Source organism: Octopus sinensis, linkage group LG3, assembly GCF_006345805.1.
Source record: "Octopus sinensis linkage group LG3, ASM634580v1, whole genome shotgun sequence".
NCBI classification, from domain to species: Eukaryota; Metazoa; Mollusca; class Cephalopoda; order Octopoda; family Octopodidae; genus Octopus; species Octopus sinensis.
The window spans coordinates 139,536,516-139,561,207 of record NC_042999.1 but is presented as its reverse complement, the minus strand read 5'-3'; the positions used below and the strand labels follow the sequence as shown (position 1 = coordinate 139,561,207).

The window sequence follows — 24,692 nt, the reverse complement described above, 5'->3', positions numbered from 1 at the left end:
AAATAACTTATTAATTCATCACAGTCTCAATTATTTCCATTTAAATGAATTCATTAGTCTTTTATCTTTTTATTTCTTTCTTTGATCGTGCCTCACTTCCTCAACACTCAGATAAAAATGACACAGGAAAAAAAGAATAAAACACAGCACCTTGGGAAGCAACACCTGCAGAATCAAAAGTTAAGAAATCAACAATCACATGACATATGGTATGTGATGACTAAAATGGTATTTTGACAATGCTGTTGAGTTATTGTTTTTCTCTTATATATATTTCTTCTGAATTAATTGCAAATTTTCATTTTAGGCAAATGGACAGTGCTTTATCATCTCCAAAGACTTCAAAATGTGTACATCTAACTACTAAAATGCCAGTCCAGCAAGATTCAAGTTTATCACAAGCATCGCAAAATATTACAAAGCCAGCTCAGGTGTTGACTTCACCATTTCAAATAACTCCATCCAAATCAAAGCTGGTGAAAGATCCAAATCAAACAACTGTATCTAAATCAATAATTAGGAAAAAAGATTTACTGAAACGAAAATTGCTAGTTACTAGTCATCAACATTGTGTCATATCTAACCTAGCATCTATGTGGAGAAGTAGAAAATTATGTGATGCCAGTATTAGCAATGGCTCATCTACTGTGATGGTAAGTATACAGTTGTAAACTTTTTCACATTATAAACTGTTTCAGATCTTTACCCTTTGAACAGCAGATCGAGAATTTAATTTTTTGTAACTAAACACTTTCAAACTTTGGACACTAGTAGAATGTGTCATATAAAACATCTTTTAGTGTTGTTGAGAAAAGTTTGTATTTTCAATGTTATTTCATGTTAAAGTTGTCGTATTTTGGTAATTTCAACAATTACTGCTGTCGTTTGTCAACAACTATCGGTGGTGTATATTTCGTTTGTCACTGTTATTTATGACATATTTCATCTCAGTTACGTTTGTATGAATAAACAAGTGTATCTGAAGCATGTTTACTTCATGGCACCACCACAAGACTTTTTTGCCGCCTCCCCCTCCAATTTCTTCATTTTTCACTTTTTTCTGTAACTCCAACCCTAACCCCAAACCCTAATTCTAACTCTAAAACCCTACCCTAACCCTAAAACCTTAAAGCTAAAACCAGTACAAATGCACGAATGATGTCATAAATAACAGTGACAAACGAAATATACACCGCCGATAGTTGTTGTTGACAAGCAATGGCAGTAATTTTATTCAGCTGAATATACGTCATTGATTGGTTGAAATTACTGAAATACGACTACTTGAACACAAAATAACTTTGAAAATAGAAAATTTCTCAACAACACTAAGAGTAAAAGATGTTTTATATGACATATTCTACCAGTGACCGAAGTTTGAAAGTGTTTAGTTGCAAAAAAATATTTTCTAAATCTGCCGTTCAAAGGGAAAAGATCCACTGTTTCTAATGTCATCATCATGATAACTAAAAAATGTTGCTTTTAAGTCTAAAAAATTATGCTTAATTTCTAATGGGCTTAATATCAAACTATTCTTTCTACTCCCCACTATATTTCTGAAATGTAGGTGTAGTTGATTTGTATGTTCTTACTGGTGCAATTCTTAGATAAATCTGTTGCTTTATAATTAAAAATCTTTTGTGCCGTTATCAGAAGTTATAGAACTTATTACTTTTTAGGTTTTATTATTATCTGAAAATTTTATGACTCAGTCTTTGAAAATAACTTTTACCGAAACATTTGTTTACTAATATAGAATAGAATATTTTACAGAAAAAGAAAATCAAGTTCATTTTATTAAGGTATTAATGAAATAACCCTTCCAAATAAAAGACGTTTAAATTGACTTCCAGTGGCTTGAGATTTTTAGGAGTCATTAGCTTTTGAAAAAGTCAGAAAAACATAAGCCTACATTTTTCTACTTTATTAACATATTTCTTAAGTGTCTGTCATTCTATTGTTGGCAAGCTATAAACATACTATTATCATTTATTATATTTCAGGTCCATAAAATAGTCTTGTCTGCTGTGTCTCCAAAACTGTTCTCAATATTTAGTACACACATCTCTTCTGAGGTTTTTGAAGTAAAATTTCCTGAAGTAAGCACAGAAACTTTAATGGCTTTTGTTGAATACATATATACTGGACTATTAGATCTTGATCTTAATATTTTACAACAGCTAAAAGTCATTGCAAAACGATTAGACATGAAAGATTTACAAAATCTGTGTGATGCTCATCTTCAAAGTGGAGCACGTCAGCAACTTGCTTCAACAGTCACTGCGTTTGATGATACCAGGCAGATGCCATCTTTTGTGTCCAATACAATAAGCAAAACAGATGCAATGATTCAGACATCTTCTTCATTTCCTACTCCAATATCAACCAAATTTGTTTCAGCTGTCCATACAGAGGATATTAAGCAGGAGATTTCTCAAAATGAATTAGCAGAACTTAAAGAAGATACACTTAGAACCTTTAAGCAAGAGTCTCAGGCTTCATCCCTGGACACTAACGGTGGCAACCCTCCAGTTGGTTCTCTTATTCTTCCCACTGTAAAAATCGAGCCTGTAGGACCTGATGATGACGAATATGGTCAAATGAATAAAAGAGCTTACACATCTGGTTCAGTTTCAGATAATTCTCAGGCACTAAACACTCCTTTGAATTCTATAGCTGTATCCACTACAGATTTTAGCTTACCGTTTTCAGATACCACAAATAGCAAAGCAACAGCAAATAAGATATATGGAACATCACCCAAATTAAAATCTAATGTATTTGAAAGTTCTCCAGTTTCTGACTTATCTCCTGTGTCATATAGTGAAGAAAAACTGTGTTCTGAATCTAGACTCATAAGAGAAGACTCTTCTAAACCGTTAACTCGCACTGTAGCAACTCAGTCAATTGACAACAGTGTGAATTATGGTAGCAATGATGATGTCTATCCTGTAGGACTTTTTACAGCAGAAGGGGACAGATTACCATTATCATCAACACAAGTTACCAATGTCAAAAATACAGGTTTATATAAAACAGATGGTTTTACTTGATATCAGAAATAGTTTTCAGTTTACACACACATACACACTGATAAATTGAGCTTTAGTTTTGTAATAAATAATTTTTGAAATACATGCCTTGTTTTATTTTCCAATGAAAAATACAGAAGAGTTTTCTGTCTTGTGAGTATTTGTTAAAAAATTTTTCAGTCTCTTAGACGTGTGAAAGAAGCACACACCAGCACCCACTGATAATCACCTAAACTGGCCCAACCCTCCAGAATACTCGAGACTGGTCTTCATGTCTGATAACATCAGAAAGGCGATTTCATCCTTCCCTACTGGTTCAGGTGCGCGAATTGATGGCCTTCGACCTTAACACCTCAAGGATGGTATCTTCTTATTGGCCGGTGATGCCAGACTTGAGCTCTTGGAAAATTTGACTCAGTTTGTGAATCAGTTCTCTTCAGTGAACGTCTTCCTTTATATCTGCCCACTATTCATTGGTGCAAAATTATTCGTGCTCACTAAACCCAATGGAGACCTGCGCCCCATTGTAGTCAGCTGCAGCCTTCGCTGTCTCAATGCAAAGGTGTGCTTACAATCAATCTCTAGCTTATTGGAGGAAGAATTTTACCCCACCCAGCTAGGATTGGGCACCAAATTGGGATGTGAAGCTGCTGCCTACACTACCAGAGCCTATGCCAACTTGTTCTTGTTACCCAAGGTCATCTCCATCCACTGCGATGCTGTCCTCAGCTCAGTAAAAGTGAAGGTCCCACAACTCTACTGCCTTGCATGGCAGATTTATCGGGAGCCCTCCTATCTCTCAGTGACCAAATCATCACCTCCGCTTCAGGAGTCCCACTTGGGCCCGCTCTGTTACCTCTGGGCATTGATGACATTACCAAGATGGGGGTTGAGCTAGACCTCAACGTCTGCTATCTCGACGATACTTGTTTGTGGGGACCTCTGGACAGTGTTCTCACCATTGCAGATATGATAGTTAGGGAGCTTGGTCACCGGGGTCTCCAAGTAAACAGCTCCAAATGTTAGTTCTGGATCCTCATCCACCTGGCTTCTCACCATCAATCAACTATTGACCTTTTTGCAGAGTCCTTCCCTTCCATTGCAGGCCCTGCCCCATCGGCTTGGTGCTTCCTAGGAATTCCAATCACTGACCTTGCCTTTGAGTCAATCTTCCAGCTGAAGGTGGCTGCCCTTGAGCAATTGCTGAAAAATATTGAAGCTATCGAATCCCATCAATATTTTTTCATACTTAGGAATTACTTCTCAATCCCTAAGCTTTCTATATTTATTCAGAGTCAGTTCATCTTACCGATTCCCATTGTGCCTCCAATGCTTCGACAACCTAATCTTTGAGAGACTCGAATGCTTAATCAATGTCAAACTTTCTCCAACGTCATGCGATCAGGCTGCATTTGGAGGTCTTGGTCTTCATAAGTGTTTGTCCCTCTCTCTCCCCTGCTTCCTTTCCTCCACCCTGGTGAGCAATATCTTGTCCTCTCCAACATGGACCAGTTTCAACAGGGAACTGGATGAAGTTCTCCAACACTGGAGGGAATTGGGCTTGTCTGCTCTGGAGAAGGACTGTCAGAGGTGTCTGGATTGATGCCATCCATGTGGCTAATATTGGTGGCCTGCTCAGCTTGGACGTACCTTGTGTCTCAATTGCCCTCAGAGTGGGAGCTGACGTATGCACGGGTTTAATCTGTCATTGTGGCAGGCTTCTCAATTCTGCAGGCCTTCATGGCCTTTCTTGCTGCCTGAATGCTGGTTGCTTTGTGTGTCATACGGAGTTAAACCTGATACTCAAGCAGAGCTTGGCCTGGGCAAACATCCCCTTAATCTTGGAACCATCTGGATTGTCCAGATGTGATGGAAATAGACCTGATGGCCTCACCCTGTGCCCTTGTCGGGGATGTTACAGTTAACAACTCCTTTGCTTCTCACATCCTGGGTGCTGTGGTCAGGGTGAGATCCACAGCTTCTGTGGCTGAGCGGAACAAAATCCTGAAATACAGCGATCTGTCGGCCAACTACATTTTCCATCCTGTGGCATTCGAGACTTTTGTTGGTGTCGGACCACTAACTGCGAGATTTCTGTTTTCACTGGCAACTTGCCTTGCAGAAGTAACTGGTGAGGCTTGTGAGGGTCCTTGGCTGTTCCAGCGCATCAGCCTCGCAATCACCTATGGCAACGCTGCAATAGCCATTAAAGAGGTTTCCCAGCGCCCCCAACTTTTCAATTCAAGGTGCTGAATTGTTTAGGTTCTTTTCTATTTCCTTTCTCTCTTTTTTCTCAAAATTTTTTTTCGGTTGTGTTCTCTGTTTTGTCCAATTTTCTAATTTAATTTTGTAAAACGGTAAACACTATGAAGGCAATAAAAGTTTATTACTTAGAACTACATTATACAGAGTTATATTCCTTTTTTCACGGTAGCATTTCTAATAGGTCAAATAACCACGAAGAGTCTTTTTCATTGATTAGTGCATGATTTTGCTTTAAGTTATTACTTTTGTTAAAGTAGCCAGCATCTTCCGATAAAAAGCAAACATCTTTATTTTTAAAAGAAGAAAATATTCGATAATGAAACTAAATAAATGGGACATGATCTGTACAGTGCCTTGTGTTTAATGTAAATATGAAAGAGCACAGTTGTAATTGAATTATTGGAAATGCAGTGTATTGAAAGTAATGTTCACTTGAAAGATCACTATTTATTTGTGTGGGATACCATGTGATAACCCACGTGCTCAACGATTTCCAACGAAACCATCGAAATATCGAACGCATATGCTTTGATGCGCGCGCATGAGGAGAAAGTAAACTCCAAACTTATATGCGAAATGTTGATTGATGTGTCAAAAATATTCGGAGATGTTTTCATTCAGACCGCTTTTGACTCCTTTGACTCCTTCTCGGAGCTATTGCACCAGTTCATGAACAGAACTGGATACATATACCGTATTAAATCATCGTGTAATGCTAATGACCATAACAAGTACCGAGACAAAACTCGATCTCGGGCACTCCGATACGTCTCCGTGACGTTTGTGTGTACTCAACATGGAGAACCGAAAGGTAATTCAAACACAAAGCGACTTAAGATGCATTGCAAGCCGGTCGGATGTAAGTCTTTCCTCTCGCTATCCAGTGCTAAAGGATTACTAAGGATAACCAGATCCAACTTACAACACAATCACAAACCGTTGGTGGGATTTTCGCGCTCCAAAATTCGACGATGTAAATTGTCGAAAGAAGAAATTGAAGATGTGAGTATATGTTGGTTTTGTTGTGATTGAAGTAGAGTGCTAAACTAATCCTTGGAATATTTAGTTTCATAATTTTATGTACTTATTCAAATCGCGCTAAATTTGACTACTTTTTAGTCTTCGGACAACTTCGAAATAAAATGTAACCCTAATAATATATTAATATTGATTCTGCTGAATTTTAAAAAAGAATCGCTTTGTTTACATAAGAAATGGTTATTATTGTCTACATTGTTATTCATTTATTGTCTTCATATAAGTTTTGTCACTTATGCTCTGTTAATTAGTTGCAACGTCACTCTATCCTGTTTCCTCATTAATAATATTCGACTTCATGTTCCTGTTATTCTCTTTCGTTATATCGCTTCTTGACTGACGTTGGACGAATTATAAATCATATACGGATACACGAACGATAAGCTTCTTAGTACAGCGGGAACTTAGTGAAGCAAGTATTTGTTTCTGAGCAAACATATGCGGCTCGGTGTAGTGTAAGAAAGAACATCTGGAACACACAAATGCGGTTTCATTCGTTCTGCATTTGCTTTTGAAAAAATTTCATTTTCGTGTTTATTAATGTGTAGGATTTCTTGGTTGCATTTATGATCGAATAGTTTATGAAATTGGTCTTATAACAACTTTCAAAACGAGCTTCATTCCACTTCGATCTGCATGTTCATTTGGAGCAGGTGTTCCACAACTCGGGTCGATCCAAGGATTTAGGTCTAGTAGATAGAATTGTGAGACCGATGGAAATCTTTTGACTAATTAACATACACATTTACATAGTAACCAGGCTTACATGGACCTCACAAGGTACATCTTAAACTCGTCTAATGGAGACATGTACCCTGGAATACTGTACAGCTTATTTAGGGTGGCGGACTGGTTGAACAGTTGGCGAAGGTAAACAATACGCACACCAACTAACTATTTTCGGTCAATATAAAGATGGGGCTGGAGAGGAGGACCCTGCCACCGAGATTCGAGAAACGATGGAAGGATGTGATGAGAAAGGTGGGTGTTAGTAACCCAGCTTAATCATTGAGGAAAGGAAAAGTTCGTTGCTGGGCCTTACAGGCTGCCGGGTGCGACCCATAACGTTTTGTTCGTGTGTTTCTATGACTTAGTTTCAGTTTAAATCAAAGTTCTAATTTTTTCAAACGATATATAAAATACATATTATTTAAGTTAATTTTTAATATTTACACAATGCGAACTCATGTAACATCTTTGTCTTTTGTTTGTCCTGTATTGTCTCATTTTATGTAAGATCACCATGATCATAATAAAGATATTCTACTCTGTTGCGCAAATGTAAGACTTGGCCTTACATTTGCAGTGCCTCTGAGCACTATACAAATAAGCTTATTCCGTCGAGGTTGGCTTTGCCGCTCACCCTTTCGGGGTCGATAAGATATGTACCTGTCAAGCACGGGGTCGATGTAATCGACTAGCATTTTTCCTTCAGAAATTTCAGGCCTTGTACTTTTAGCAGAAAGAATTATTATTATACATTCTGTCTTCCCTCCCATCAACTAGACTCAGATGCTTGAGCATTGCCCTGTCTTCTGACTAAGCAATAAGATATATCTATCTGTCTGTCTAATGTGTGTTGCATACTTCTTTCCGGCGGAGGTAAAGACAATGGATTTTTTTTTGACAGGAACCCACTATATCGAGTGCATAGATTCCGAATCTACAAAAAAAAAAAACCTAGCATTTCAAAATTTTAATTCCACCCCTCCCCTAATTTCTTAAATTTTCTCTTAAAAAAACTTTTTTGGGCGAAATAAGCAGAAAAATACGGAGATTATGATTCTGGAAAAAAAAATGTGTAAAATTCAATTTTTCAAAAAGAAAAAAAAATCCGCTCTATGACAAGAAGTGAAATTCAAGTGTTAATCTCTACTAATCTTTCACGCATGCATAGAATTATAAAATAGTAGACGCAAAAAGTATCTAATCAGAAAACCTGACATGCTAGAAATACGTTTTCAAAATTTTCGGAAAATTCACAAGATCCAATTTTTCCGTCATAAATTCGGTTAAAATGGATATATATATATTGATTTTTTTTTTTACGGAATCCCACGTTTTTGGTTATAGAGGATCCGATTCCGAAAAAAAGATATTTCAAAAATCACATTTTCAAAATGTCATTATTTTATCGCAGTATTGTGAGATTTGGCTGTTATTTCTAGCATGTGGATAGCCTGCTTGAAGGCCTGAGGCTATATATTCTTTTTTTTTCTTGTTGAAAACTTGAAATTTTACAAATATTTTTCAGAATCGTAATCTTCATATTTTTCTACGTATTTCGCAAAAAAAAAAAAAAAATTAAAGTTTAAAAAAGAAAGTAAAAAAATTTTTTTTTTTTAAAGCTACTTTCATTTCACATGACTGACTTCGTCATATTACTGCAGGAAATTACTCTGAAAATCCTTGCAGAAAGGTGAATAGGTTGATTACATTATGTTATCGCAGTTTTGTGAGATTTGGCTCTTATTTCTAGCATGTGGCTAGCCTGCTTGAAGGCCTGAGAGTATATATATCATCATCATCATCGTTTAGCGTCTGCTTTCTATGCTAGCATGGGTTGGACGGTTCAACTGGGGTCTGGGAAGCCAGAAGGCTGCACCAGGCCCAGTCTGATCTGGCAATGTTTCTACGGCTGGATGCCCTTCCTAACGCCAACCTCTCCGTGAGTGTAGTGGGTGCTTTCCACGTGCCACCGGCACAGGTGCATATATATATATGCCATGAATGAATATTGCACAATATCACATACCAATACTCTCAATCACAGTATATCTTCAGAGGTCTCGGTCTTTTGTCATTGCCTCTGTGAGGCCCAACATTCGACAGTCTTGCTTCACTACTTCATCCCATGTCTTCCTGGGTCACCCTCTACCATGGGTTCCTTCCATTGCTAGGGAGTGACACTTCTTCACACAGCTCTCCTCAGTCATATGCAGCACATGACCATACCAGTGCAGTCATCTCTCTTGCACACCACATCCGATGCTTCTTATGTCCAACATTTCTGTCAGGGCGCTTACACTCTGTAGTGTGTGGACACTGACATTACACATCCAGCGGATCATACTAGCTTCATTTCTTTCAAGTCTATGCATGTCTTCAGCAGTCATGGCCCATGTTTCACTGCTGTGTAGCATGGCAGTTCGCACACATGCATCATACAATCTACCTCTCACTCTGAGCGAGAGGCCCTTTGTCACCAGTAGAGGTAGGAGCTTTCTGAACTTTGCCCAGGCTATTCTTATTCTAGTGACAATGCTCTCCAAGCATCCACCCCCATTACAGACTTGGTCACTTAGGTAGTGGAAACTATCAACTATTTCTAGTTTCTCCCCCTAACATGTGATTGAATCAGTTTTCTGAGCATCCGTGGTGTTTATTGCCTCTGTGCATCTGCCACACACAAAAGCTATCTTCCCGGTTAACCATTCTTTGATGCTACTGTACCTCTTATGCATCCAAGAGTGTACATCATATGGAGTTCTGCCTACACCTTTTCTACAGATCGAGCAGGCCACCTACCTGGAGGTGTTTGCGATGTGTTTGCCTTCCTACTTACTAGGACTTTGGTTTTTGCAACATTGACTCTAAGGCCCTTTGATTCTAAACCTTGCCTCAACACTTGAAATTTCTTTAGTTCTAGTAGTGATTCCACTATGAGAGCAAGGTCATCAGCATAGAGGAGCTCCCGGGAGCAGCCTGTCTTGAATTCCTCTGTTATTGTCTGGTGGACTATGATGAATAAAAGGGGGCTGAGGGCTGATCCCCTATTTCTACTCAGGATTCTTCACTATACTCATTGCCGACCCTTACCTTGCTAATGGTATCCCTGTACAGCTCATATTTCAGAAAAGATCTCCACTTTTTCTTGACAGAATTTGGGCAATATTCACCAGTCTTTCACGAATTTACCTTCAGTAAATGAGTGTGATATCTTTTCAATCATTTGACTGACTACATAGCTGGCTTTTACATCTTCTGACGATTTGTGCACTTAGTTGAAAGCATGTCCCTGTTGTGATAGAGATGATTTCAACTGACAAAGTTTATCATGTCTTAATTTGCCTTCAAACTTATCAAAGTCTTTAGGCTGTGAATTCTAGTGCCACTGTATGCAGGCAAATAAGACACTGAATCTGACATTTCCCACTTGCACGTGCTTGACTCTGGCTCACAAAGTATCTATCTTCCCAACGTTCTTCAAATATCCTATTTTCATCTGATATTTTCCGTTTTTTTCAGAAACCATTTTGATGGAGAGTGATTTTACTCAATGTCTTTTTGTTTTATTATCATGCTTAAGTTGGTGTGCCTCCAATTCTAACTGAAAAGAAATGAAAAAGGAGTCCGGATTAGAAATTTGTTAAACGACAATTAGTATGAATCATATTATATTATACTATATATCATCATCATCATCGTTTAACGTCTGCTTTCCATGCTGGCATGGGTTGGATGGTTTGACTGTGGACTGGCAAGCCAGAAGGCTGCACCAAGATCCAATCCGATCTAGCAAGGTTTCTACAGCTGATTCCTAATACCAATCTCTCTGAGAGTGTAGGGGGTACTTTTTACGTCCCAATATATATACACATATACAAGCCTATAGCCCGAAAAAATTCAAGAAAGTGGGGATGGGTGGGCAAGATGAGGAGGAGGTGTACCTAAAAAACAGTTTTCCTGAGAGCAAAAAAGGAAGCTCTCGGTGGGTACTTGCCTATAAATTGCCAGAAATGGGCACTTTTTAAAGAATATTTTAAAATTATTTCTTTATACATTCTGAAATAATTCGGGGGCCAAGGAATGTACACTCCCACTCAACTGGCTACAGGCCTGTATATATATATATATATATATTTATTTTATTTTCTCCCTTGAGATAACGGGCTGTAGAAAATCGCTAGGTGAGCCATGAGTTGGAGACCCCTGCTCTAGAGAGAGAGAGAGGACTGCAAATAGTTGCAAACTGTCTTTGCTGGTCGAGTTTTTTGAAATATACTGATTTGACCTGTGTAGCTATCTTCTCCAGGCATTTATCTGTTTACTGTTTGGTCTATCCATTGTTTTTGAAGTCATTTTATAAGAATATTGTATAAGCTTTCCATGTTTTGCTTTTAACCTTGTAATATTCTTTTTGATGTCTTTGTTGGTAAATAAATCATAACTGTATTTGACTTTGGGAGTAAATATTATTTGTATGTCTGGCCAACAACTAGATATGCTCCTCCTACATTATGTTGAAAATAATGTTGAGTGTAGAATATGTAAATATCGTTTCAGCTGTAAAAGAGGAGATAAATACATCTTTCATTGTAGGTTGCCTGAATAGACTTGAAAAGTAGACTGTTAGCAAGGACAGTATCCTGTCTTGTCATCTGCTTTGTTGAAAGTATTAAAAGTTTAGTTCATAGAAAATATTGTTTCACCTGATAATAAATTAACAAAACCTGCTACAAACATTAACAAAAACTGGTAGTGAAGTGTAGGGAGAGCTTGAATAACAACAGCAAGTAAGAATCAATATCGACACTATCAATAATAAGGATAGCAATCACGAGTAATAGCAGCAGGATGAGTAAATGTTATGCAACTGGACACACTTCTCTGTTGACTAATTGCGTTGCTAATGGTAAAGATGAAGTGTATGTACATATTCACTAATATCTCCAAGTCAACAATGTCATTCCTAAAATGCTTTTGATCATAGGATCAATTTGATTTAATTTACCTTGGTTAAACAGCAGCAACAACATCGACATAGCAGTACATACATTCAACAAAATTATTATAGACACTTCTGAAAAACAAGATAACATAAAAAAAATATCTCATTTACACTATTGAAATTGTAACCTGAAGAAAACAAAACTTGAGATAAGTCTTTAAAACAATGAATATCACACTTAGAAGCTAAACTAAAAGTTAGCCAAGAAAATTAACCATTGAAAAAGAGGACACTAACAAACATTTTTATTCAACATTAATCACAACACTTTGTTTTTGTTTTTGATTTGCTAGATTTATGTGAATTTGTGTGTTGAAACAAATTTTGTGTCTTGGGAGAATCACTACTCCAATGACTCTCCTAAGACACAACAAAACTGTAAAACCTTATGCTGAATAATGACCAGTATTAGCAACACCAAACCCATATCCTCAATAACTTCAATTTATTTACATTCCAACACCAAGCAAATGCTCTTAGCAGACATTTCTTGTAAACAAATCACTAAAAACCACACAAAGACAGTAATTTCTAAGTACAAAACACAAAATATGTATCTTCCACTTAGATTATCCTTTTCTCCTGTGAAACACCAAAAATGCAATAAATAAATAAAAAACCTTGAAAGCTCTAAAGCCTGACAAAACCACTGTCATCAGCTACTTGTATCAGTACTGCCAAATTCTCAAAATCTGGAAACTGGACAGAATAATAGCAGTTTTAAAACCCATGTAAAGTAACGTAGGACTGTCATTCTCCTATGTACACTTTCAACCTTGATACGTATCACCCCTACACTCTGTTTTCCAAATCATACTATAGATTCAGACTACTACCACACCCAACTACTACACTATTCATTAACCTTAAAACAAAAATACATGATATTCTTCCCTGAATGCAAAGCTTTTGACTCCACTCTTGTTGCCCAGTTATACTCAAAATACTCAAGAACTTTAGAAACAACACTCATTGCTAGCTTACTAAAAAACTCTTGAATTGACAAGCCTATGTACTGTACTATACAACAACATTTTTGCAATATCTTGAAAAGTGTATCACAAGGTCTCACTTCTCAATATCAATACAACCTTCCCACACTTCCTCAAAACATAACTTCATATGAAGATAATCTCTCAGTTGCATCTTCCCACCAATTTTCAAACTGTTGTACATCTTTTTCAACTCTACATTAACTACTGAGAAAACTGACTCCAAAACAAAGGTCCTAGAGTAGCACTTATTAAATCCACCATTTCCCTTTTTACCAGCAACACTAGAAAACATCATTTACAACCAGTCATCACACCCAAACAGATCAGTCACCCAAAAGACAAAAATATTAGGATTTAACATCTCATTCACAGCATATGCAGAAGACAGTTAATAAGAATTTCAAAATGGCACACAAACTTATGGCACTCACTGGCACTATATTTGACCAACACAAAGGAACAATAATCTTAAGTCCTGTTGTTTCTGCCCACTATGCTACTTCAGTTTTGATGTACTCTGCTCAGTTGATGACTCTTTGACTCTGTATAAATTTCTATTATGCAATATTATTTTGTACCTACATACACACATATAGGCAATTTCTTAGAACATGAATTTATAAAAATATTTCTAGACGGTTAAGCTTTTGATATTGCTTTCTTTTAGTACTTTTAGTAATTGTTACATGCCTAATTAATAAGCAGCTTTCTCCATTATAGTATGCACGCACAGAGAAAGAGAGGAGCACTCTGTTGTTTGCAATGATGATGGTCCTAGCTGATACGATCAATGGAACAGCTTGCTCGTGAAATTAATGTGCAAGTGACTTGACCACTCCACAGACATGTGTACCCTTAACATAATTCTCAGGGAGATTCAGCTTGACACAGAGTGTGACAAGGCTGGCCCTTTCAAATACAGGTACTACTCATTTTTGCCAGCTGAGTGGACTGGAGCAACGTGAAATAAAATGTCTTGTTCAAGGACACAATGCGTCGCTGGGAATTGACCTTATGATCATGAGCTGAATGCCCTAACCACTAAGCCATGTACCTTCACCCCCCTCCCCCACCACACATTCATAGTCTCATGTATTCATTGTTATTTATTTTCAGAGTTCTAATCCAGTTAGTTGCCTCAATCAATTCCTTATGAAATTGACCTATGCCTACACAAAAGCAATTACATATCTTTCCTTTAATGCTATTCTATTGATTTTTTTCCCATTCATGTTGCAGATTGCAGCATTGAATCAACATAATTCAAAATATAGAGTTACTAGAAAAAGAAAACAACCCATATCTGTCACAGTGCCTACTTCAAGTGACTCACATCTGTTGCCTCCTGTTACTGATGATCGAACAAAACCTATAGAAGATCATTTGATAAAGAAACATAAAAACAATGATTTCAATGATGGGTAACTTATTTTTGTCATGGCTTTTCATTGTATTTTTTTTTTCAATTTGAATAATTATGTTCTTTTGTAATTTTATACTTCAATGTATTTCAGGCAGTCAGATGGTAGAGATAATGTTGAGAAGCCACAACAATTTCCTTCTCAAACTTCAGTCCCAGGTTCTAAACCTAAAATGGAGAAAGCAGAAAATATAGCTCAAACAGTTCAATTCTCAGTATCTTCAGTTCAGAATCCAATTTCTCAGCCTGCACCTGTTGAAAAACCTCAACTCCCCTGCAAAGAATTTATTCTTGGTGTCCATAAAATGTCCAATCAGGTTTCAGTATGGAAGAATGGAAAATCATGTAATTCTGGTACTGGCAACAGTTCGCACGCAGTGATGGTATGTCCTTCAGTTATTAACTTACTTTGTACTGTGACTATGTGGGTATGTTTGCAGTTAGGTTTCTCTTGGTATATGGAAATTTAAGAGATGAAAGCTTTGAAAGTGGGTGAGGTGGATTTGCTAGTTAAATATCTAGTACATAGAATAACAGTATACATTTAGAATTTGAAAAAACTGTTGAGCTTCAGCTGCTTTTCCCACCACATGATTTTATGTTCAGTTCTACTGTGTTGCACTTTGGAAACTATGAGAAATCTGTTGTATGTGGCAGGTATATCCACACACGCACACACACTCACACACACACACACACATGGTGTATTGGCTATTTGAGAACCAAACTTTTAAAAACAATAAGTGGCCCAAACTTAAGCAAACTATCCTCTTTTTCCTGTCCCATTATGGAAGCTAACACAGATGATGAAAATGCACGCCATTCTCATCACCTTAGCTGTCAGCTACAGTGGTTTTAAGATTGCAACCTTCTTAAATGTTGCCAGGTCCTTCATATTTAAGATCAGAAAAAGCTCTTAGTCTCTGTTGGGAATGTGCCTTCTTTAGCTAAAAGAAAAAAACAAAAATAAACGTTATTGACTGTCAGACATTGTTAAGAAAGTCAAAATGTCCAGCAAATCCAAGGAATAATCAATGATAAACCTGGCAAGTCAAATGAGAGCCATTGTCTGTCATCACCATGTTTCAGAATTGACAATTAGATATATGTGCATGAAGACATCAGATACAAATCCTGTTATGAGAAGAGGGATGGAGGATCGAATGCTGAACAAATTGAAGCATTCTGAGGAGCCTGACATGCTTTGGTTCTTCTTAGATGAGATTTTTGTCTAAGATCAAAAAGTGAACAAGAGACATGACAGATGGCACTGTGCCAGCTTCACTGAAATCCCCACTAAATTTCCATAGTCTGATGTTCATGGGTCATAACTCAACATTTTTTTATCGTCATGGTTTTAGGGTTAGTGCAGCAACCAACATTGAGACAGTATAGATAGTTGTCAAGCCTGGATTCAAGAGAGTTGCTTGGGGGAGGCTATATGTGTTCCAGTAAGATTTTATTCCATCTCATACAGCTTGCATGAAGGAGTGGATAATGTTATCCTTAAAATTTGGCCTCTTACATTTGGAGTGTTTTTGAGAAGGAAACCAACTAGCATGCTCACAACACCAAAGACTTGTTGATGTCTACTGTCAGGGACTTTATGGCCAACATGAATAAAGATCATCTGATCAATACATCTAGTTTCTAAAGCTGTAATGAGACTGATGGTGGTTTTAATGAATAACCTTTTGCTATGTGTACCTGCTTTTATTCTAATAAATATTTTGTTCTCAAATATCTGATACACTCTGTATGTGTATCATCTTCATCAACATCGTTTAATGTTTGCTTTCCATGCTGGCATGGGTTGGATGGTTTGACACAGAGCTGGCTAGCTGGGAGGTGTTCAGGCTCTGATTGTCTGTTGTGGCATGGTTTCTCTGGCTGGATGCCCATCCTAATGCCAACCACTTAAGAATGTGCTGGGTGCTTTTTATATGCCACTGGCATGGTTGTGTTTATGCAGTACCAGCACGAGTGCTTTTTCTGTGGCACTGACACTTGAAAGAACAAGCCTGTATGTGTAGAAGACAGCTATTTTACTTAGTTTGACATGTCTTATCAAGTACAGCAAATTGCCACATCTCCTGGGCCCTCGTGTGTGTATATAATTTTCTGAAATATTGTATTTTATTGAATATATATAGGCTTTATATAATTTGAGAGAAGAAAATGTTCAAGGTACATTTAATTCTGCATATTTACATGATTATTATCAAGCTGATTTTACAATATTCTCCAATTATGATTGCAGGCAAGATCATTGAACCAGAATAAAGCAAAAAAGAATATATCAATACATCAAAGAAAATCACCTTCTGTCTCTTCTAACCCAGTTATCATTCCAGATGAGCCACACTGTCCAATTCCAGCTACCAAAATTCCAAAGAAACTGACTGCTGCCAGGACATTTGAAAAACATCCAGAAAAAGAACAATATTATCAAGGAAATACCTCTGTTGGCAGGTGAATTGATAGATTTTTGATTGTTTGCCATTTTGTTTTGAAGAATTGGTTGGTTTTAGTTCTGACATGAATTTCAGGCAATCATTTAGAGATGATCAAGCCAGATTGTTAAGCTTAAATAATCTATAATACAGATCAGAGTTCCCTAACAAGACACCACCAATCTCTTCTGTCAAATGTATCAATCTAGATGATCTCCCTTCAATAGCACCAAGCAATATTCAGATACATGACAGGTAACGCTACAGATTTATTTTTAGCATCCACAGGTTTCTCAGGGTGTCCTCTTGCCTAGAATGCATTGTTATTTCACTCCATATTAACTATTTAGCTTATGATTTATTTGCCATTGTGTAGTTTATAGTACTTGAGTCTTCACGCATGGCATCACCTGTCATTGTATTATTGCAGTTTGTGTTTATAATTTTGTTTTTGTATGTTTTTTTCTGATTAGGTAATTAAGTTGAACTACTAAAGCTGCCTGAATTAGACTAGTTTAGAGCCATCAGTTCTGTGGCTTAGATTCTGACTAAGTTAGCTTTAGCATTTATAATTACATGTGATAAAGTATGTACCACCAGGTATAGAGTATTGGTTTAGTTATTTCATGTAGCATTTTAGTGGTTTGCAGCTTCACCAGAACAATCTCATGAGTAACAAACATGTAATATGTCTAGAAAAAGGACTTATTTTGCTATTTTGTAGGACAATATGGCTGTTATTTCGAACAAGTGGAATGACTGCAGATGTTCCATTGTTGGTTTCTAGGACATTTTAAAACATCTTCCTCACTTACATTGTTATTGAGAAGGAACATTTGGCCATTGAACATCAATACTCTCTGCTAAATCTCTCTCAAATCACACCACAGTCCTAAACAAGGAAGGATACATTGGATAATATGGCTTTAAGTACATGGTGTTTAGAAAAAAAAAAGAATGGTTAGTCACGAGTAGAACATCTTTGATCACAGGCCTTCTCAATTAGGGTAGACCTAGAGTTAAACAACAACTCAATGTTATACAACAAATAATAATCTGAATATGGTCATAAAAATAATATTTTGTAGGTTAGAGGTTAAACAACATGAATCTACCCTTGTATAGCCATTTTTGTGAATTCTATGTATAAAAATATTTGATATATCAATTTGTTTGAAATTATTCAAATATTTAAGGGCTATTTTCAGAGCCTTGTTAAAAGCACTCGTGCTGGTGCTGCTTCATAAAAAGTACTTGGTACACTCTGTGGAACACTTGGCATTAGGAAGGGCATTCAGCTGTAGAAACTATGCCAGAACAGACAAGAGCCTGGTATGCCCACTGGCCTTATCAGCTCCAGTCAAAAAGTTCAACCCATGCCATCATGGAAAGCAGACATTAAATGATGATGAAAGTGAAATTCAAAGAGTATCCTAATTTTTACTCCTTTATTGTCCACAAAGAAAACGCTTCTCTAAACGTATTTCTCTCATTTCAAGGTCTTTTTATGAAATATCATTTATATAGCTCTTATTTCAATAAATTTCAGGGAAATGAGTGGTGATAGCCACGTTTCTAAAATGGCTGGAAATTGTCAGGAAATTACTTCTCAAATTGCTGCTGAGAAGCCTATTTGTGTGATTAAGGATGTTGGTACTGTACCACAGTCGGTTCACTTCTCAATGCCTCCAGTTCTGACGTCTGTTATGCAACCAAAGACTTTTGAAATGCCACAACCTCACGAAAAGAAAATATTTATTCTTGCTGATCATCAGAAAAATGTAATGTCCAGTCTGGCATTGCTATGGAAGAGTGGAAAATTATGTGATGCTGGTATTGGAAATGGTACATCTACAGTGATGGTAAGTTTAATTGAAGACTTATTGCACAATAACTTTTACCAAATAATGAGTTTATGTTACTGAACTACTGACCACAAATTCAAACTATGTTGTAGCGCCTATGTGTTGTGTTTTAAGGTAAGGAACATTATTTTGTTAATTTCTCTTAGTTGACTTTGAAATAAATGGGAATTCTATTTCAAAATTCTCTAATCTTAGCACTAAGATTACCATGAAGTTATACATCCCTACAATTCATTTCCAAACATATGTGCAGGCTTGGCTCTATGTTAAGAACTTTGCTTTGTAAATACATGGTTCTGGGTTCAGTCCAAATTTGTGGCACTTTGGTTAAATGTCTTCTGCTATAGCCTTGGTCCAATCAAAGCCTTGTGAGTAGATTTGGAAGATGGAAACTGAAAGAAGTACTATATATATATATATATATATATATATATATTGGATCATCCCATAAATAATGTGGTTTTTTTATACTTATTACATTTGAAGATTTTTATTTCCATGCTGGCCACTTGATAAGATTGTTTTTTAATTTAAATTAACGATCTTATCCTTATTTATATAAATTTAAATTTATTTTGTCATTGTATTTACTGTGGTGATATTTTAACCATTGGTGTAGGTAGAAACTCTATAAGATGTACCCAGTGTAAGCTATGGACACATAAGAGGTCCAGCAATGTCAAAGGTAGGCTAACTGGGAAGATAGTTTTTGTATGTGGCAGATGCTCGGGAGCATTAACCTCTCGAAAATCTGCAGAAAACAACTTCCGTCACTTTCCAGGGGGAAAAACTAGAAGTAGTGATAGCTTCCGTTATCTAGGTGACCAGTCAGTAGTGGGGTGGGTGCGCTAAAGTGAACTGCTAGAATAAGAATAGCCTGGGCAAAGTTTAGGGAGCTCTTACCTCTGCTGGTGACTAAAGGCCTCTCGCTCAAGTAAAAGGCAGACTTTATGATGCGTGTGTACGAACAGCCATGCTACATGGCAGCGAAACATGGGCTGTGACTGCTGAGGACATGCGTAAGCTCGTGAGGAATGAAGCAGTATGCTCCGATGGATGAGTAATGTCAGTGTACATACTCGACAGAGCGTTAGCACCTTGAGAGAAATGTTGTACCTAAGAAGCATCAGTTGTGGTGTGCAAGAGAGACGATTGCGCTGGTATGGTCATGTGGCGAGAATGGATGAAGATAGGTGTGTGAGAAAGTGCCAATCCCTAGCAGTTGAGGGAACCGTGGAAGAGGTAGACCCAGGAAAACCTGGGACGAGGTGGTGAAGCACGACCTTCGAACTTTAGACCTCACTGAGGAAATGACCAGAGACCGAGACCTTGGAAATATTCTGTACGTGAGAAGACCAGGCAGGACAAGTGAGCCCAGCCCACTTATGAAGCCTTTCCTCCTTGGACACAAAGACCGGTTGAGGCAAGCGAAGTCGATATAGAACCTCATCCGACGACAGACACCCATCCCAACCCCCATGCTTGCGAAGACATGTTGGGCAGCGAAATCGAAACCGAATTGAACCAGCCAGGATCCCTGGCCTGTGGTACGTAAAAAGCACTATCCGACTCGGGGCCGTGGCACGTAAAATACTCCAATGCGACCGTACGACAGGCACCCATGCCAACCCCTTTGCTTGTGAAGACATGTTGGGGCAAGCGAAATCGAAATCGATTGAACCAGCCAGGATCCCTGGTCTGGTGGTACGTAAAAAGCACTATCCGACTCGTGGCCGTGGCACGTAAAACTCCAATGCGACCGTACGACAGGCACCCTGCCACCCCCTTTGCTGTGAAGACATGTTGGGGCAAGCGAAATCGAAATCGAATTGAACAGCCAGGATCCATGTCTGGTGGTACGTAAAAAGCACTATCCGACTCGTGGGCCGATGCCAGCACACGCCTCGACTGGCTTCCGTGCCGGTGCACATAAAATACACCAATCTGACCGTGGCCGTTGCCAGCCCGCCTGGCACTGTGCAGGTGGCACGTAAAAAGCACCCACTACACTCACGGAGTGGTTGGCGTTAGGAAGGGCATCCAGCTGTAGAAACATTGCCAAATTAGACTGGAGCCTGTGCAGCCTTCGGCTTCCAGAACCCCGGTCGAACCGTCCAACCCATGCTAGCATGGAGAACGGACGTTAAACGACGATGATGATGATGATGATTGCACATGGAATTAAGAAGCGGGCATTTTAAACTGGTCTTGATGCATATGTGCATATGTATGTATGTATATGTTCATCATCATCATCATCATCATCATCATCATCATCATCATCGTTTAGCGTCCGTTTTCCATGCTAGCATGGGTTGGACGGGTCAACTGGGGTCTGTGAAGCTGGAAGGCTTCGTTAGCCCAGTCAGATCTGGCAGTGTTTCTACGGCTGGATCCCTTCCTAACGCCAACCACTCCGCGAGTGTAGTGGGTGTTTTTTACGTGCCACCTGCACAGGTGCCAGACAGCTGGTGAACGGCCACGAACGATGGTGCTTTTACGTGTCACCGGCTCGGGGCCAGGCGATGCTGGCAACGGACACGAACGGATGGTGCTTTTACGTGCCACCGACAACGGGGCAGACAGAGCTGGCAACCGGCCACGAACGGACGGTGCTTTTACGTGTCACCGGCACGGGGGCCAGCCGAGGCTGGCAACGGATGCGAACGGATGGTGCTTTTACGTGCCACCGACACGGTTGCCAAAGTATTCGTATGTTGTATTTATATATATACATATATATATGTATTTGTGTTTCTCTCTGCATATATTCCACTGATGAGGTAAAGCATTTCTAAATGCAAAGCCAGAGGTCCGGGATCTGGAATTATCTAGTAATTTTTTCTAGTTTTATTTTGTCTTTTTGTCTTCTCTCTTAAAGTGGTCTTAGAGTCAGTTCCTGGCTGCTATTTTCAGCATGGCAGTATCTTGTAGATACCCTAAATTATAATTTTAATAATTTATATATATAATCAAAGTAAGCAACAAGAATATCTTCGGTAATTTGGTACGATCGTTTCACGCTACATCATTTTATTAAACATTGTAAGTATTAAATCAGCTTTAAAATGATGAGCAATCATCAGCCATTTATAGAGATGGAAATAAGTATATGTATTGATGGAAAACCTCTATAAATGGCTGATGATTGCTCAACATTTTAAAACTTGCTGCATTTCACATGGAAATTTTGGTTCTTCAGTGTTGTCTTGGTGTGTTAGTTGATGTGCCTTTTTTAGTTACAAATTTTGCTCTGAAAGATTCAACTTATATGCTTGAAAATATAGTATATGTAGTCCTCATGCTTTTCATTGTTGCAGTTTCTCATAAACTGAGATTATATTATAATTTTCTTTTTACTGTTTCTCTTTTTCTCTTGCTTATTTTTCAGATGCATAAAGTTGTCCTAGCTGCTGTGTGTCCTAAACTGCTGTCAGTGTTTGGTGCAGATATGCTTTCTCACAAGTTTCTCCAAATTAACTTACCACAGGAAGTTAGCAAAGAAGCTTTAACTGCTTTTGCAGAATATGCATACAACGGGATTCTTGATCTTGATCCAGATATTTTACAACAGTTAAAAATTATTGCAAAACAATTAGATATGAGCGAATTTGAGTATTTGTGTAACAGTCAACTTGCAACCACATTACATCATCCACAATATCACCAAATACCAGTTAAAGCATCTGTATCATCAAACATTACTATAACACCAATTCAGCCATCATCATCCAAACCTCTTTCAACTAACACTAAAGATATTATTAATATAAAAGATGACATTTCTGTAGTTGAATTAACACAACATAAAGAAAATACAAACATTGCCATTGAAAGGAAGTCTGAAGTCAGTTCACTAGATGTAGGTAAAAACAGAAACTCTTCTACTAGTTTAGTTGTTGTCCCCAGTGCACAAACTAAATCCCTGGAACCTGTAAACAGTATATATAGTCAACAAAATCATAATATATCACATCTATCCAAAAGAAATTTAAGCACCTCTCGGATATCCCATATATCGCCATCAGATTCTTCAGCTGTACCCAGTAAAGTATTTGCTGTGCCATTTTCAGACACCACAGATAGTAGAGCAACATCAAATGTACAAAAATCTAATATGAAATCCAATACATCTGAAAGCTCTCTGGCCAATGATTTATCTCCTGTATCTTGTATTGTTCAAAAAATGTGTTCTCAGCCCAGTCTCATTGGAAGAAATTTTTATAAACCTTTCAGTCAATCTGTAATCAGTAGAAAAAGTGCCTGTTCTTTTGGTCCTTCTACATCCAGAGGAAATAATGTGTCATTATCACCACAAGTTAATGATATCTCTATAGATTTAACAGATGAACTTACTTGATACCATATATTTTAATAAATTATTTTATTCACCAAGTTTTTATTTTTATATTGCTTGACTACAATTAACTATCTTTGGAGACTTTTTATATTGTAATACTGGACAGTAGAAAGCAAGAAGTAATTTTTACATTTTAAGACCTCTGTGGTTTTAGAGATGGTTACATGGGTGCAGACTTGAAAGGCAAATGGATAATGGTAGGTGGTGTAAAAGTTGTGCCTTAAAGATAGAAATTTCCTATGATTATGTATGTAGAAAGATTTGAAAAGCTAATTGTTAACGATTGTTTATTTTATGATTTGTATCCAATTTGAACATAAAGGTTTTCTTGCTTTCTAACAATATTCAATGCCATCAATGTTGCTTTCTAACAATATTCAATGCCACTGATCTTGTTCAAGGGAAAGGCAAAGACCGATACAGCTTGACACCAGTGATGCTGCAACTCATTTCTGTAGCTGAGTAAACTGGAGCAATGTGGAATAAAGTGTCTTGCCCAAGAAGACAACACACAACCCAGTCCAGGAATCAAATTCCCTACCTCATGGTTGTGAGCCTGACACTCTAACCACTGAGCCATGTGCCTTCACACACACATACAAACGCAAACCTTGTCAGTCAATCAGGAGTGATGATTTAAAAGCGCCAGTCAATCTGTTTGAGCTTGCTATGATATCTATGGTTCCAAGCTTTTACTCAACTACATTGGCAATAATTAGAATTATTTCAGCTGTCTTTTTTTTTTATTATTATTTGAACAAGACTGAAAATCAACATGTGATTATTATAAACACAAAGAGGGTGTGACTTATATACAAATCTATACATTATTCCTTTTTTACATTTTGAGCAAAGCCATTTTCTACATTGAACTGGGATTATGTGTTCTTCGTTACTTTCACCCCAACTCCAAACTCTTCAGATTCCACTACAAGAATCAAGCCAGCATTTAAAGTTCCTTATGAAATATAATGAATCAATGAGTTGTTGCCAGAGCAGCTGGTGGATGCAGCTGTACACTAAATTATTCACTGAATTTACTACCAAGCTAATCTTTACACAGCACTCTGGCATGGTTTTTTTGCAAACAGTTAATCTACATCTTGTTTCTTTAGTGTTCATCAGACCAGAGAGCATGGACCTTGTCAAACACCAGAAAAATGTAGTGATTTGTTCTTAACTATGAAATTCTCTTGCAGTTGTCCCCTTAGAAATGTGGTATCCACAGTTCTATTACTTAACACAAACAAACTGCATCTTGTCCAGTCAGAACTTTCCTTGTACTGACTTTAAAACTGATCTTTTCTGATTTAGCTCATTAGTTTGAGGCTTCTGTAACTGTATCTTCTCTACCCTTATAACCGTTGTAGCCATGTCTTGGTCTGACAGGGTGTTGAGGAATGCTTTTCAGCAGGTCTTCAGAAGCAGTGGACAGGTGATTCAACAAGGCTTCGAAGTGTTCTTTCCAACAATGAAGAATCCCATCCTTCTCAGTGATGACAGTTGAGTTGTCTGCTGTTTTCAGCTGGGATG

The 24,692-nt window shown here is 37.7% G+C and overlaps 2 protein-coding genes across 3 annotated transcripts in view; both read left to right on the top strand.

The window, feature by feature from the left end:
- LOC115209897 (transcription factor Ken-like) overlaps positions 1-3,136 on the top strand; it is a 36,284-nt gene extending 33,148 nt beyond the window's left edge. For both annotated transcript variants that reach the window (XM_036501401.1, XM_029778480.2), the window contains 3 exons: positions 112-209; positions 308-653; positions 2,004-3,136. In XM_036501401.1, coding sequence (XP_036357294.1) covers positions 112-209; positions 308-653; positions 2,004-3,053 — 1,494 coding nt within the window. In that variant the 3' untranslated portion in view covers positions 3,054-3,136. The remainder of the gene's footprint in view (positions 1-111; positions 210-307; positions 654-2,003) is intronic.
- A 2,522-nt stretch (positions 3,137-5,658) lies between these two features.
- Positions 5,659-23,197, top strand: LOC115209895. Its single transcript, XM_029778478.2, has 6 exons — positions 5,659-6,299; positions 14,301-14,482; positions 14,576-14,864; positions 16,742-16,953; positions 18,484-18,796; positions 22,191-23,197. The coding sequence occupies exons 1-6, from the start codon at positions 5,829-5,831 to the stop codon at positions 23,157-23,159; spliced, it is 2,436 nt and encodes an 811-aa protein (XP_029634338.2). The 5' UTR covers positions 5,659-5,828; the 3' UTR covers positions 23,160-23,197.
- The last annotated feature ends 1,495 nt before the right edge of the window (positions 23,198-24,692 follow it).

What these genes read in the sequence shown, in the direction of transcription:
- LOC115209895 (XM_029778478.2), top strand. Translation starts at nt 5,829, where the DNA reads ATGCGCGCGCATGAGGAGAAAGTAAACTCCAAACTTATATGCGAAATG. An exon ending in CGAAAGAAGAAATTGAAGAT is followed by an intron (nt 6,300 to 14,300) that starts GTGAGTATATGT and finishes TTCATGTTGCAG; the next exon opens with ATTGCAGCATTGAATCAACA. An exon ending in ACAGTTCGCACGCAGTGATG is followed by an intron (nt 14,865 to 16,741) that starts GTATGTCCTTCA and finishes TTATGATTGCAG; the next exon opens with GCAAGATCATTGAACCAGAA.